Source organism: Mus musculus, chromosome 17 (genome assembly GCF_000001635.26).
Source record: "Mus musculus strain C57BL/6J chromosome 17, GRCm38.p6 C57BL/6J".
Lineage (NCBI taxonomy): Eukaryota > Metazoa > Chordata > Mammalia > Rodentia > Muridae > Mus > Mus musculus.
In genome coordinates this window covers 5,294,239-5,309,663 of record NC_000083.6, presented here as the reverse complement: position 1 = coordinate 5,309,663, position 15,425 = coordinate 5,294,239, and the positions used below count along the sequence as shown (strand labels likewise).

The following is a 15,425-nucleotide window of genomic DNA, read 5'->3' as shown; positions in this document are numbered from 1 at the left end:
TGGCCTGACATGAAGCACAACGCACTGTCTTTCCTACGGTGGCTTTTCTTTTTCTTGAAACGCTTAGCTTTGACTTAACCAAAATTTCAAAAGAACCACTGTACAGAGCCTCCAGGGCAGCGGCCTCTCAGGGACACGATGTTTTCTTTCTCCTTCTTCAGGAGAGAGACCACATCATGGTCAGGGTGCTTTATATCAAGGAACTGCTATTTCTACAATTCCCAGAGATCCAGGGTGTGAAGTTCGGACAGGCATGACCAGGGACAGCAAGGGCTGTAATGAGCGAGATAATATGTAAACACACTAAGCACAGCCTCTTGTTCCACCATTGGAATTTAAGAGCTAAAATGACTTCTTAAAGCACCAGGGGTCAAGGTCCTAAGGTAGCTAGACTAGAGGTATTCCCGAGGACACAGGGGACACAGGACTTGAGTGAAGCTTCCTCTCAGTGTCTCTCTCTGTTCGTTACAAAGTTGCAACCATTCCCAGAAGGCAGGGAAACACAATGTTCTGTTCCCTTCTTGGTAACATCCCATATTGTAGAGATATTTTGTCTTTTGAAACACAAGAAAGGCCTACATTGTTCATGAATTGGTCATTACTATTTTTTGAAACAAGCTGGCTCTCTCTGCAGCCTAGGCTATCTTAGAGCAAACTATGTTGTCCAGGCTAGCCTCAACTCACTGTGATCCTCTTGATCCAGCATGGCAAGCATCACCTACATGCAGATTTGGTATGTGGCAGATATGTAACCACACATACTGAGTAGTGAACACAGCACATACAGCAGCTGCATGAAGATCTTCAGGGAAACATTCTTCCTCACACTCTGACAAGAAGACCCTTCCTCTCACCACAGCCTTCTGTGGGAGTGCCCGTGAACATGAGGACACAACTCTGTCATGTGCACAGGTGGCAGTCTCTGAGCAGACTCTGAGCTGGCCCTGGAGCCTGGCCTACTCCGGGACGGGGGGGGGGGGTGGGGGGGGTGGGGGAAGTCCCTCCTCCAGCCAGGATGAGAGCAAGCAAGGCACGCCTGTGAAAGTCACCTGAGGAGTTGTTACTAATGCAGCATTCAGACAGGAGCTGCAGCTGTAACAGGCACTCCAGACCCTGAAGCAGGCAGGTTTCGGGTGTTCTAAGGTAATACAACTGACTTCCTTTGTTCGTAAAGGGATGTCAGAGCTGGCGCTCAGTGTCCAGATAGGAAAGCGATGGCGCAGTTCACTTTTGGGATTAGAATCTGGCTAAGTCTGCCAGTGGGGCATTCCGCTATCCCACAGGGAAGTCCAGAGAAAGACTGCTCTCTACAGAGTGACTTCTAGAGAGGGGAACTAGAGCTCCAGGTGGTAGGCTTTGTTGCCTTTGGAATGCATACGTGCGCTCGAAAGAGATGCCCCGTGTGCAGATAAGCACCCAGAAGGACTGCTATAGACGGAACACACAGAAATGGTCCTATCTCAGGTCAGGCCTGGCGGATGGCTGGGCTGACTGGTCTACCTACGACTTGTACTTGTTAACGGTGCACTCGCTGTATTGATTCTAGTTTTTAAATCCAACTTGCTAAAAACAAACTTCAATCCCACACGTGAAGAGACCATCAAAACCCATGGAAGCCAACTGCTCCATCAGAGGGCAAGTCCCCGCTGCTTCCCACCCCACATCCACTGGTGCTTTCAGGAAGAAACAGCTGCCACCCTTACACACACACACACACACACACACACACACACACACACACACACACACACACACACACACCCATCCTGTTTAAGTAGTTACTCGCTCGCTGAGGCCAGTGACAATGTCATTACTACACAGGAGGATTTCTTCTGGTGGGTGCTGTTCACCTTGTACAACACTACTGTTTGGCCCAGTGAAAGGAATGCTGGGATGCTAGGGATGTATAGAGGTTGCTAATGGAATCTCAGAAATCGCTGCTGCTTGTGTGCCTGCATCTCTGCTGCTGCCTTCCTCTGTAGGGTACCCTGATGGAGGAGTGAATGCCTTGCTGCTCCCTGTGGGACTTGCTGCTCCATGGTCTCAAGCCATGGAGGAGGATGGCACCAGGAGCCACTCTCACTGTGTAGGGTAGCACAGAGCTCCGGGGGAACAGCACTGTTGCAATCCTGCTATTCTTGTTCCTCTGAGAATAACACTCACAACAGACTCACACAGACCTGTCAACAGACACAAGAAACACTAGATGGTCAATCCTCCTCAGGTATGCTGAGTGATTACTTTCTGTCGGGTAGCATCCAACTTAATAATGTGGAAATAAAATCACATAAATGTGGAGAACAAAATTTGATAAATGTTTAAATTATTAAAAACTCAATATTTTGAAATGTACAATACCATGAAAAATATATTACTATGTTATACAGAAAGCTGTAAGGATAAATGGCCTTTCACTGAACAGATTTCCTCTGCATGAAGCAATGAATGCTGAATTATCTGAATAATAAAATGAAGCCCTTTCTGTGAGTTCCCATAAAACTGATTCTTGCTTAAGAATCCATACATCTACTTAGTCAGGGCTGTGTGCCATCTGTTTGTTATTAGTATTTTGGGGGCTCTGGGGTTTAAAGAAAAAAGGAAAAATGAGTATCGATAACAGTAGATAAAAATTTATTCCAGTTTCAGAAGTAATTTTATCTCAGGAAGCTAGACAGAACATAGGCCATCCCGACCCAGACCCTCTAATGCCTGGGCAGCACTTCAGGGAGGCGGTGGCTACAAGTGGGCAGCCTGCTGCATCTGCATACTTCAGCTCCCTGAGGAGCTGCGCCTGCTCAATGCTAGGAAGCGGTACTGAGGTACTGCAGACCCACGCTGTAACAGAGCACTGATCAGGAAGGCCACTGTTTGGCTCTGAGGCTCAGGCCTGGCCCCTCTGGGCTGTGGACAGAGAGCTCTGGGAGCAGGGTGGGCCTCTCCAGGCTATAGACACAGAGAGCATGGGCCAAAGCTGTGTGAATGGAGAATGATGTCTGTAGGGAGCTAGGGCTCACGATGTGTCCCTGACATGTCCCAAAGCTTAAGAGGACTTGCCCTGCTTACACCAAGTCTGTGTGAAATAATGGACGAAACCTACTACGGGGGTGCTACCGCTTAGCGGAATCCCAGGTTCCCACTTCTGAGGGAACTCATCTCTGGGAAGCTCTGGGTTGGAGAAGTGGCTCTAGGCCTTAGACAGTGCTCTCCACTGGATGGTAATCTGCAGTGTACTAAGCAGGCCTGACTGTAAGAAGGCAAGAATGAAAATTATGAAGGGGACAGAGGATTATTCATAGCTAGGACAGCTCTCCTTAGAGACGAGATGTAGACAGAACTCAGGAGCTGCCAGCTGCCACACAGCTGGAAAGTGGCCGTCCTGGACGGGAGAGGGAGTTTTCTCTTTGCTCGGCCCTGCAAGCCCTTCCTATTCAGCACAGATCCTCGATCTCTGTGCTGCCACTGCCAAGGGACACTTCCTGTTTGGGGACCCTTCAACTCTCTTAATAACTCTCTTAATGACAATGAGAATGCAGAATGTGTAGTTTGCATCCAGAGACATTTGAAGCGTGGCTGCAGCTGCAGCGCCAAGCAGTGACAAGCTATTTACATCAGGTGGGCTCTCACCTCAAGTCTCAGACAAGCACAACAGTGGCCTTACCCACGTGGACTGGGAACTCTGCCTTTTCTAGCCACTGGGGCACATTCACCATGTACCGGAGGGGAGGCTGAGGAAGGCAGGATGGCCCTCAAAAGCAGAGGCTCTGGTTACCTGTGGAGCTGTTCACCATTGTGGGCGTCATGCTGTAGGGCTGGGCCTGGGTGCTCATCAGGCTGGAGTTGTTGTTCATGGACTGGCTGTAGGGAGAGCTGGAGGCCACCAGGCCACTCTGGTTCATGCCAGGAAAACTGCCTTGCCTGCAGGGAGAGAGCACAGGCACACACACTGAATACCACGGCGACAACACGGTGCCCTGGCACACATTGCAGGATGCAGGGGCAGGGCTGGTATCCTTCAGGAAGGCTTAACTCTGCTGGTGGGTAAATATTCAATATGCCACTCACAAGGTGCACAAGTTAAATCTTAATCATGTCAAGATAAACACAAGCCGGAGTAAGGGACTGGAAATAAAAGCAGGAATAACAAAAGTAAGCCAAATCAATTTCTAATTTTTAAAAAATGCTCCCCCCCCTTTATCCCTTTTGGCACCAGGGAACAAATCTGGGCCATTCCACCCCTGACCTGTACACTTCCTAGCCCAATATTCTAAGGCTGAGCTAGAGCCTCATGCTGCACCAAGATTTATATTATTTGTGTGTGCGTTTGTGTGTGTCAGAGAGAGAGAGAGAGAGAGAGAGAGAGAGAGAGAGAGAGAGAGAGAGAGAGAGAGAGAGAGAAAGAGAGAGAGAAAATATGAATATTCATGTGCCCATGGGGACTTGAGACGTGGGACCTCTGTGGAGTCTGTGAGCTACCTGAGATGGGTGTTGGCAGCTGAACTCGGGTCCTCTGCAAGAGCAAATGTGTTCTTAACCACTGAGCCCTCCAGCTCTAATTGCTAACAAGATTAGACTACTCACCCTGCTAATATCCCCGCATCAAAACCAGAAGTCAGAAATGAAAAGAGCCACAGAGCAGTGTTGAATGCTATTAAGATAAACCTCTGCCCCGTATTTCCTGATAACACAGATTCGAGAGAAAGTCTTGTTTCCACCTCAGCCCTGTTATTTAAGTGTTTAAATTGGGTCCTATAAAAACCAGTGGTTTAAGGAATGGTGGGGAAGACGACAGACTTCCGGGAGTGGAGTCATAGGCAAGGAGGATCTAAAGGGTCTTCACTTCCCGAGACGCCACCTCTTAGGGACTCAGTTTCCTGTCATGTTCAGCAAGAGGCAGTTTTCTTCCAGTCTTGGCTGCTGGCAGTGAGATGGGGAAGGGGCTGTGCTAAGCACACGGAACTCTGGTCTGCCCACGGAGAGCTCACAGCAACAGGAGGGTGTCTAGCGTGTGCAGAGCCTTCATGGGACCCTCCCAGGACAAGCTAAGCTTGCCTCGGGAAACGCTGTACCTCGGAAAAGCCTGCCCCAGTGGTGCTGAGAGGAGTGTCAGGCTCAGTCGTCCTCTACCTGCTCCAGACTGCCTAAGCTACCCTGGTGGCTCTTCACACAGAGCAGTCAACAGTATCACAAGACTTAAATGAGTCAAATAAATTATTGCTCAAAATCATTAAGATTATTCTTTGGGCATCAATTTCTAGTGGATTCAACTTTCTGGCTTATATAATAAATTTAAGAACTATTTTTTTTAATCTAAGTGTCAAAGGTTTAAGCATTTGTTTTTTCTTTTTATAAATAGTACAAACCACTCAGGGAACGTCTGAGCCCATCCTCACCCAGTACTTGGGAAGATGTTCCCAACAGGACAGCACGCGCATACATGGCTCTGGGAGCCACTGCCAATGTCCACAGGTTGCTGACCAGCATCAGAGTGCCTACTGGAGTTGACTTGGGTGGAGCTACCATTACTTAGTAGGTTGTTGGGTGCTTGTGAGAACCCTATAAAGAATCCCATATTGCTTGGGTCTCAATGCTGTTCTTAGGAACACTGTGTTTATTAGGACACTGTGTTCTTAGGAACACAGTATAGTGTGTATGAAAATAATGGCTTCTTAACACACCTGCTCATGTGACGGCAGGAAGGAAAATGAGAATATGAAACTCACTAGGCAGGTAACAATGTGCACTGTCACCTGACCCTAATCTTTGATTTCCTCTGCATTAGCAGTGCCCACAATTACCAGAAGACAAAGGTGCTCATTACTCAAAAAAAAAAAAAAAAAAAAGAGATGACAAAAAAAAAATGACAGAAACCCCCTCAAAAACGTAAAAGTCAGGCTGCTGGATGTGAGTTGTAAGTTACCATCCTCAGCTGGAGTTTCCAGTGTGGTTACAGAGCTCGGGTCCTGACTCTGACACTAGCCATACTGCCCATGGCCTCTGGGGCTCTGGGAGCAAACCACCTGTGTCCTGAGAGTGGCAGTGTTTCTATCTGAATGTGGTGTGTCCCGTGACTGGCACGTGTGTCAGTCACAGCCAGGACTGACTGAGACATCTGATGTCCTGAGAACAATTATGCTCATATGCAAATTAAGCAGACGTGGATCAGAGGCTAAGTGACTTGCCCAAGGCCACACAACAACAGGAAGTGGCAGGATTCCTGGCTGCTCGGTAGCTCAGTCCTGGGCACTTCCTTTCTAAGGGCTCCCAACACTACGGACCTGGTGACAGCCGCTGATATTAACAGTGACAGTAACAGATTGAGAAAGTAACAAGACAAAAAGTTCTTCTCTGGGTTCTGAAGGCACCACCATGGGAGAGATGGTTGGTGTTAGACATGGCTCCAACAGCTTTCTGGATCCCTTGTGTCTAGGAAGGAAAGGACTCTTGTGACAGATGTAGACAATGAGGAAGCTGCCCTGGTTCTGCAGATTCGGCAGATGGCTGTGGCAGTTACATGCCACACTGTGGGAGGTTGTTGGGACACAGTACACAGCCGGTGAGCTCCTCTGCCTCGGTTTGCTGACACAGCTACCTGAGCTCGTTTGGGCCTGGGGTTTGGTTCTTCAGTGTGCTGCCCCAGAGAATCACCAGAGCTTTAGTTAAACAGGCCTTGGACTGGGACTAGGAGAAGAAGCAACCTGTCATTTCCATTTATGATGGAGCCCAATTTACAATAAGGCTAGAAGGCACTGCTCTGCAGCTCCTGGTCCCCACAGGGCCTTTCTGAACACAGCCACCCTTTAGTAAGACAACCTGTGAAGGTGAGCCTGCACCATCAGATCTTTTCTGGGACTTTCCATTTAAGACGTTCACATTTTTTTAAAATTTATTTTTACTTTGTATGTATGAATGAGTGTTTTGCTTGCATGTCTGTATATGCTCCACATGTGTACCCGGGGCCTGAGGAGGTCCAAAGAGGGCATCAGATGCCCTGGGACTGGGAGTTATATAAGGTTGTGGGACATTCTGGGGGTAGCAGTCCTAACCATTGAACCATCTCTCAGCCCCTTCTCAAGACATTTTCTTGGCTTAAGAACTGTGGATCCCTGTAAAAACATAGGAGCAGAGTCAATTTAAACAAAACACAACTGTTGCACGCCCTTTGTGTGAGAAGACACTCTAGATTAAGAAAAATTACGCAGAAACCCCTTCTGCTCAGCAGACATTACACTCATGGTTACCTGCCCAGGGCTGGGGCTGTACACAGAACTAGTGACAATAGGCCTCAGGGACACAGCAGTGGTCAAAACAACCAACAAGAAATCAACAGCCAGCATGACACTACAAGCTTGCTTATCACAGACAAGAGAGGTCCATACACTATCTGACCTTGCAGTAACAAGGAATAGCACTCCCAAATAAAAATTAACCACGGAGGACCAAAGACCCGCAGAAGCCTGGCTGAAGTATCTGGTGTAAGCAGTCTAGTCACAGCTGGCTCTTGGTGGCTCTGTCCTCATCAACACACACACACACACACACACACACACACACACACACACACACACACACGCACACACACACGGGGAGAGAGAGATCGAGATCCAGGGCACTTTTCAGCAGCAGGGAGGATGCTGAACTTGCTGTCTTAAAGACACCATCCTGCTGCTGGCAGAGTAAAGGCAAGCTTACGTGATGTCTGACTGAGCAGAAGGGATTTCTGTGTAACTTAGAGTGCCTTCTCCCACAAAGGGTGTGGAGCAGTTGCATTCTGTTTAAACAGCCTGGGGCCCTGTTTTTTTTATTATTATTATTATTTTTTATTTACAGGGATCCACAGTTCTTAAACCATGGGCACTCGGGTCTGCTTTGTGTCTCTGTTGGCCTTAGCAGGCCACTGTCTAGCTCTAGGCAAGACAAGATGAAATAAGAGGAAGACAGAAGGTTGGGTAGCTCAGAGGATACAGAGTGAATAAGACTTGTGAACAAGGAATTTCATCTTTTTCTTTGAAGGATGGGAGAACAGTATTTTTTCAACAGAGGAACAGTGGCGACCTTTGCCAGCACACACTCCAGAATGTTCTCTGCAGTACAGAGGCCTAACTCTCCAGGTGCAACTTTTCTTGGCCTTGAGTGAGTGTCTATGGTCTGGGAAGCCCTTTCTCCTGGATGACAAATGTCCACAGAGCCCTTCCTCTCAGACGCTTGGTGAGGCTCTTCGTTTCAGACTCTGCACAGCACTAAGGTGTCACGAAGCTCACACCATCACAAATGTCTGTCAGGAGCATCTTCCGCTCTGTAACTACTTCACACAGCAGCACTGCCGTGTGGCTTGCAGATCTAGCTCTTCATTTTACTTGTGTTCACTTATCCTTCCTGGCTCCCAGACCAATGAAAAGAAATGAAGCTCAAAAGCTTTGACGTCAGAGTATAAAGACAATGTAAACACAGTGTCTGACAGTTTGGATTTTACTGATGACTAAGGATAATCTCTTCACCATCAAAGGTGAGTGATTTGTTGAGCCTCCTCTTCTGTTTTATGCACCATTTATTAGTAACGTACAGAACGGAGCTAAGGTATTTTGAACACACTTACTCCAGAGACTCCCATTGCTGTGCTTTCCTGGGGTTTCTCGGTGTGTTCACTGCCTTGCAAGCTTGGCCCAGATGGAGCCACAGAGGGCAGCAGTGGCTCTCGCAGCCATACTTTCCCTGCTGCTGGTGACTCCAGGACCCTATGGGTTTTGTACTGAGTGAAAGTCTACCTGCTCAAAAAAGACACAATCACACAGGCCTCTACTTTAAGACGAGGTCACCAATGTGCCCACCTAAAATGCCCCTTTCTGTAGAGAGAATATCTTGTCTATCGTACAGATCCATCACTTGTCAATTATAAAACCTATTTCCTATAGAAAGGGTAGACTAGAAGGCGGGCCATGTGATAGGGAGAAAGGAATCTGGATAGAGCCAAGGGCTGGAAGATCTGCCCTGGGCATGAAGGAGGAGATGCATGGCACCTGAGCAGAGGTAACCAGCCACATGGCAGAACTTTGGATTAGGAAAAATGGGATATTAAGTTATGAGCTTGTTGGAGAACATGCCTAGCTATAAGGAAAAACACCTTCTTAACGGCATTGTATTTCACAATGCTAACCTACCATGATATCTTGAGGCTCTAATAGCATTAAGAAAATTCTCAATTGACACGCAAGGAGGACTGCTCCTCTGCAGTGTTAGGAATATCCACATTGTATGTCCCTATGCTATCAGGAAGATTCACGCTGTGTTCCTATGCTGCCTGAGTGCCTGCTTCCAGGGACAGGTATGAAGGGCAGAATCGGGAAGCAACTTAACAGAGGAGGGAGGCTAAGGGCTTCTGCAGGTCTGTGGATGCCTCCGACACAGAGGATGCGTGATCTTGGCAGACACCGAGGGGCTAATTAACAGGCACCGAGGAGTAATCAAAGTGAGCGTTTAGCAGTGAGATAATTAAGAATATATATATCTTGCAGGCATTTACTGAGACCTCTAGTACCTTAGTAGACCTGTCACTCAAGTTACAAAATTACTTTGGGTCTTGAGTTCCCGTTCCTATATATTCTGTCTTGGCAGGATTTCACAAACCCACAGACAAGCATTGCACCTCTCTAGAGAACACTGATATAGTCATTTCTGATTTTGTATTTTTAAGACAGGGTTTCCCTCTGAAGTCCAGGTCCAGTCCAGGCTGCACCTGAACTTGTGGCAATCCTCTAGCCTCAGCTTCCCAAGTGTTATGTGGGATGAGCCACCACCCCCAGTTTGCCATCTCTGAGTTTTAGAATAGACTTCAAAGTTTCTTAAGAAGGCTAGGCCAGAAAGTCATTTAACTTAGTAAAAGCAAGACGCTGCCCAGTGAGAACAGAACCCAAGACTCAATCAGGCCCTTGCTTGCAGGTGCCTCACCAAAGGTGATCCAGTGTGGGCTTTCCAGCTTTACAGCTGCCGGCCTGCTTGGTTGGTGGGTGACTGAAGTTCAGGTCTGGTATGAAGAACCAGAGGAAGGGAGGTTCACAGCGTGCCACACCCTAAGGGCCTTAATATAGTAAGCTATGTACGTAATGCATGAGCAGTCGAGAGTATGTATGTAATGCTCTTCCCTGTGGTCCTTCCAAACTGCAGGACACCAAGCCCCAGCACACCCTCTGCACACTGCTGGGACTTCCCTCCAGTCTCCAGTGAGAACAGCTCAGGGCCCCCAGTGTTGCCCCGGAGCCTGGCAGGCTGACAGTGCAGGCTTTGGCTGCAGTGCCAACTCTGAGGAGATGCTGCCTCTAGATGGATGGTCCAGCTTGTTTAGCACCAGCAAGCAAGGGCCAAGCCCTCCGTGGAAGGATAGTTGGAGTAGGGTTGTCTAGGGCTGGGAGAGGCCAGCAAAAGGGGCAGGTCCTTTGTCCACTGAGAGTACAAGGAGGACCTCCATATCTGAGACACCAAGAGGCAGAGTGAGGGGTGCATCTGTGGAAAGGAGCTCTGGCCTGAGTAACAGCCAGGTTTTCATCAAACCTTGCTCCTCCCAATCCTGCCCAGGGCAGCTGCTTCAGTGGCCTCTGGCTTGATGCCCAGCATGAAGAAGGCAGTCCTGCCCAGCTCTCTCCCCTTTCCCACCCTTGCTCGTCATGAGTGCTTTGGGGGATCAGGGGGTCCTGGGTACCCCCACTCAGCTGAACCACTTAGGACATGTGTTAAACCATATCCTCACCCCCACCTCCGCCTGCCTGGGGTGACAATCACCCATTAGATTATGGACTTGAAGTCCATTAAAGGTTTGATATGCCTTTGATTTGATTCACTGGGCCTCATCTTTTAAGGAAAACTCAGTCTTTTTAGAATTTATGTTTTACTATATTTTTATCTGAAGATTTATATTTTATAGCTTCCATAATTACTTTGTAACTCTGAAAGAGTTAATTGAAATCATAATCTTAAAATGACATAATATTCATTCAAATTCTAAGGTTGGAGTAGAAAAAAATGGACAAAGAAGGAAAGCACATTATTTAGATGACAACACAAAAGCTCCTATCTATCTCATTTCTGAAATAAAGACTCTATTTCAGCCCTTTGAAACCTAGTTTTCCAAAATCCAAAGGGCTAAATTTTAGTTAATTCAAATCACTCACTGTCTCCAGCACGGGGACCTTACTATAACCAGGGGCTTGGGCTGTGGATTTTGGGGGGGTAGGGTGGCGGGAGGGGGGAGCTGGTCTCTGACATTTTAATGCACTCTTTCCATTAATGTGTTTCCACATCAGCAGCTTCACGTCCATCAGCAGAACGGCATCAGGCTAGCCTCAGAGCAAAACACTGAGAAAGTACCTTGCCGGCAAAGAGCGGTACAGGCTATGAATTATACAGGAATGGTGTGTCTTAACAAGAGCTGCTCGGAGAGCGGATGTGTGGTACACACCAGTACAGGCCCAAGGGTCTCTGCCGAAAAGCCAGACTAACATCTCTCTGTCTGGATCAGGTCCAGATCGTCCTCCACAGAGGAAGGCTGCTGGTCGCCTAGTCTTGCGAAGCTCAGTTCCTTCCAAACTTCAAATGCTTGTGTTGTTGGCCATAGAGTAGTGACCACCATGTGATTTCAAAGGTCATCCATTCCTCTGAGAGGTGAGAAGGATGAAAGAGGTGTCAGCTCATGGTCACAGCTCCCTGCTTGTAGGTCTATCTGCTCGCGTTCCGGCTTCTTAGTGGGACTGCCTTCTAGTCAAGCAGAGTGAGGCTTCTAACTGACTGATTCTAGCATTCATTTATTTTTAAAAACTAAGTCTGAGAGTCTCCTCCCCCTGATGCTTGTTGAGACCATGGTGACTCCTCCAGGGACAGCAGACAAAGTCCAGCATGTGGCCTGCACCCCACAGCTGCTTCTCCCTCCGTTTTAATGATGGCAGAAGCGGCCCCAGCATGGGCAACCACAGGGTGAAACAGACTGGAATCCAACCCATCTGTGCCAGTAAGGGCCTACTCCTGCCCTGCAACAAGGTCCCAAGCTGCCCAGGCTCCAGGCCCCGGGCCAGTGCACAGCCCAGATCCTCTTTAGCACAAGCCGCTGGAGCTCAGCCCTCTGCAGAGAGAATGGCCTTGCTCAGACACATAGCCAGGTTCATTTTCTAGTAGCAGAATAGCTTTTATAGGATAACGCGTATGCAAAGCAAGAGTTCACCCCTTCACCAAGTTTAGGGACAGCACTGCACGGAACAAGACAGACAGCCCTTGCATCTGCTATGCCTTGCCACTACTTCAATGACCTCTAGTGACCCCAGTAATATCAGCACCTTCCAGCATAAAATAAAGGGCAGAGACTAAACAGTGTCCAAAAACCTTCTTGCTCCAGATTCTGAGCCTGTAATTGAAGCTCTGCTCTTTTGGGAGCCAACACAATGAGAACAGACTGACGATCTCTCAGACAACAGCAGACCTGGGACATCATCTTAAGAAGCTGGCAACGTTTATACTGTGCTGGGGGTTGGGGACTGTCATTGAGGGATGGAGTTCCTTCCAACCATCCTGGCTTCACGAGACCCAGGAATTTGTCAGTCTTTTGTAAAGTCATGGCTCTTGCTTGGAAGACCTTCTAAGAAAGACACATCTAGGCAATTCTTAAGGACCCAGCTCCATGTACCAACTACTGTATTTGGCAAAGAGGCTAACTGTTTAGAACCACAAGTTCTTCCTAGAATGAAGGAATGAGGCAGGGCACATTGTAGGGCTGAGGAAAGCTCTCTCACATGACTGCACGTGCTGTCAAGGTTACAGATAATAGACTTGGTCACTGCAAACATCCTATAAGCTATGGAGGTGTCGAGGATTCACAGCAAAGCCTCTTCAGGAAGCAGGGGCCAAGGTCTTCCCAAGCTTCTGGCAGACTCTACTCGGATGATGCACTCTTGAGAATACCTTCACACGAACTATCGACACTTTAAAACAATGCACAGTGAGGCCCTTTCTGAGTACAACCACTCCTTGTACGTCATTAGCTTTGAATGCTTGGGTACCATCATGTGCTTAACATAACGGATCCATACCACTTTCTATTACTGATCTTCTCCTTCATCCAAAAGATCAACAACAGAAACAACCTATATATTTGTAGCTTATTTCGTGTTGCAAGTGGATTATACACTTACAAATCACCCTAAAATGATATCAATGAAACCCCTTTTCAAACAGCTAAACTGCTATTTTCTTCTGTATTTTACAATCAACTTGTGAATGTCCACATCATAACAGCCATACACAATCCTTCCTCTTTGTTAGCTACTTAGCTGAATTAGACACACACTTCCAACCTTCATCAATAATTTGTCCTTTTGTAATTCTTTTTCAGGTTCCAGGCTCTTTGGGAGTGATGAAGCGAACATTAAAACAAACGCTGGCGCCCCAAAGGCTAAGTGTTCACTCCCTCCCCTCAAAAGAAATGCATGCCCTAAACTGGTTTCACCTGACATCCATCCATGGGGGTGGATGACCAAACAAGCAGAGAGAGTAAGACGCTCTGAGCTCCAGCACGGACAGCTATGGTGCACTGGGCAGGGCTCTCGGCCACAGGAACAGAGCCGTGTAAACCCTGGGTTCCCACAGCCCAGCCTGCACTCTGCCAGCAGGCACAGGAGGCCAGTCTGCTGCAAAGTGGGACAGAGGGCGCCTGAAATAGGAACTATACTTGGGTTTCTTTCTTTTTCAGAAAGGATATACTGTAAACATGAACGGTAACTTCCCAGGCAGCAGGTGGACAGGCAGGGCACCGCGCGCATGCGCGGGGGCTTTGCCAGGTGCAGACAGTCACAGTTGCCCCAGCTTTGCTCCTCCTCTCAATTCTAATTAAGGAGGAGGTGCAGCCTTCTAGGCAGTGCTCCCGGAAGTTGCTGGCTGGAGCACAGTCGATCTTCTCAGGCTGGTTAGCTAACATTGATTTTCTGCCCCAGTGGAAGAGATTTTACTCTGATGCATGTCATTTAAATTCATTTTACACAGCTGCTTAATGTGGCTTGGCAAGGCGCAGCAAACCAGCTTTGTGGGTCTAAACAGCACTCCTGAGTTGGGAAAGGACAGAGCCTGTGGCTCAGCAGCTGATGGCACATGTTTTTCTGCTCCTCTAGACTCATGAACTGACCCTGAAGGAACCATGTTAAAGTGCAAGAGAGGAAAAGCCAGGTTCCCAGGAATGCGTCTGTCTGTCTCACTTCATAGTTCTTTTACTTGGAGGATCACGCTCTGAGGATTCTTTGTTGCTTCGCATGGAGGACCATGTTTACAGAATTAACGACTTTCCAGGACAAAATGACCCTCTGCTCTTGCTGTCTGCAACGTGATGGGAAAGAAGACTGTGAGAAAGCTCGGCGTCAGGCCAGCCAGGGCCGAGGGCAGAGCTGGGTTTACTGTTCACAGGGCTGGGGAATGGTCCACTGTCCCTTACTACCAAGAACGGGGAATTTGGCGTGGGAGGATCCAATGAACATATATACAAACAATATTGTTAATATTATTGTTTAGTAACCCACCTAGTAACACATGCAGTTTATTAACCATACAGTTTCACAGCAGGGTACAGCAGCACTTTTGCTGTCTGTAATACTGCACTGACACCAAGACTAAAACACCACTGTGTAGGCAGAAAACTCTTGATTATTTTGTTGGATTCCCCTAGTCAAACATTCCAGGCCTCATTGGCTCCAAGGCAGGCTCAGAGAACAGTGAGGTCTCTCCTCTGCCCTGGGCAGCCCAGGCAGCAAGCCCAACTGCTACCGTGTCCAGGCTCCTGGGCAGGGGCTTTCAGGGTGGCAGCCCAGTACAGGTTCCTCTACAGAACATCAACACCAGATGGGCTTAGAGCAGAGAGGACTTCCTTGCTTCTGTGCAGTTAACAGTTTCTACTTTTCTTCTCAGGCATGAAGGAGCAGTCAGGTGAAGGACAGACACAGTCAGGACCTGGATGGAGGTATGCAGGCTTCCATCCCACTGCCATGGGATGGATATACAACAGATAGGAAGATGACCCTGTGACGTGGGTCTGCTGAGAGCTCTTCCAATGACAGCTTCAACGTAAATGCCCAGGTCTCCCAACAGCAAGCCCTGGGCATGCTGCTACTGCCCAGTCCTGGTCAGGCTCATTACCACAGGAGCCTGGCAGTTGCAACAGTTGAGGTACTGGGAAGAAAACATGGGGTGTGTGCCAGCCTCAGCCTGGCTGGGGTAAGCAGTGACCTAACATATGGTGTCCTAAAGTAAACACAAGAACAGGTTCTGTGGATTTGTTCGGAAGCACAGGTCTGAGTCCCTGACCATGCACTACTCCACACACAGTTGAGAAGGTCCCAGACAGGGATAAAGGACACTGCATTGGACCATATGGCTACCTGGGGTGGAGCTCTGCAAAACTCAACAGA

At 48.1% G+C, this 15,425-nt stretch overlaps 1 protein-coding gene across 4 annotated transcripts in view; it reads right to left on the bottom strand.

Moving 5' to 3' along the window:
* The window catches only part of Arid1b (AT rich interactive domain 1B (SWI-like)), a 353,360-nt gene that overhangs the window by 37,993 nt on the left and 299,942 nt on the right, over positions 1-15,425 (bottom strand). For all 4 annotated transcript variants that reach the window (XM_006523223.4, XM_006523221.4, NM_001085355.1 and 1 more), the window contains one exon: positions 3,770-3,915. In XM_006523223.4, the coding sequence (XP_006523286.1) occupies positions 3,770-3,915 (146 nt within the window). The remainder of the gene's footprint in view (positions 1-3,769; positions 3,916-15,425) is intronic.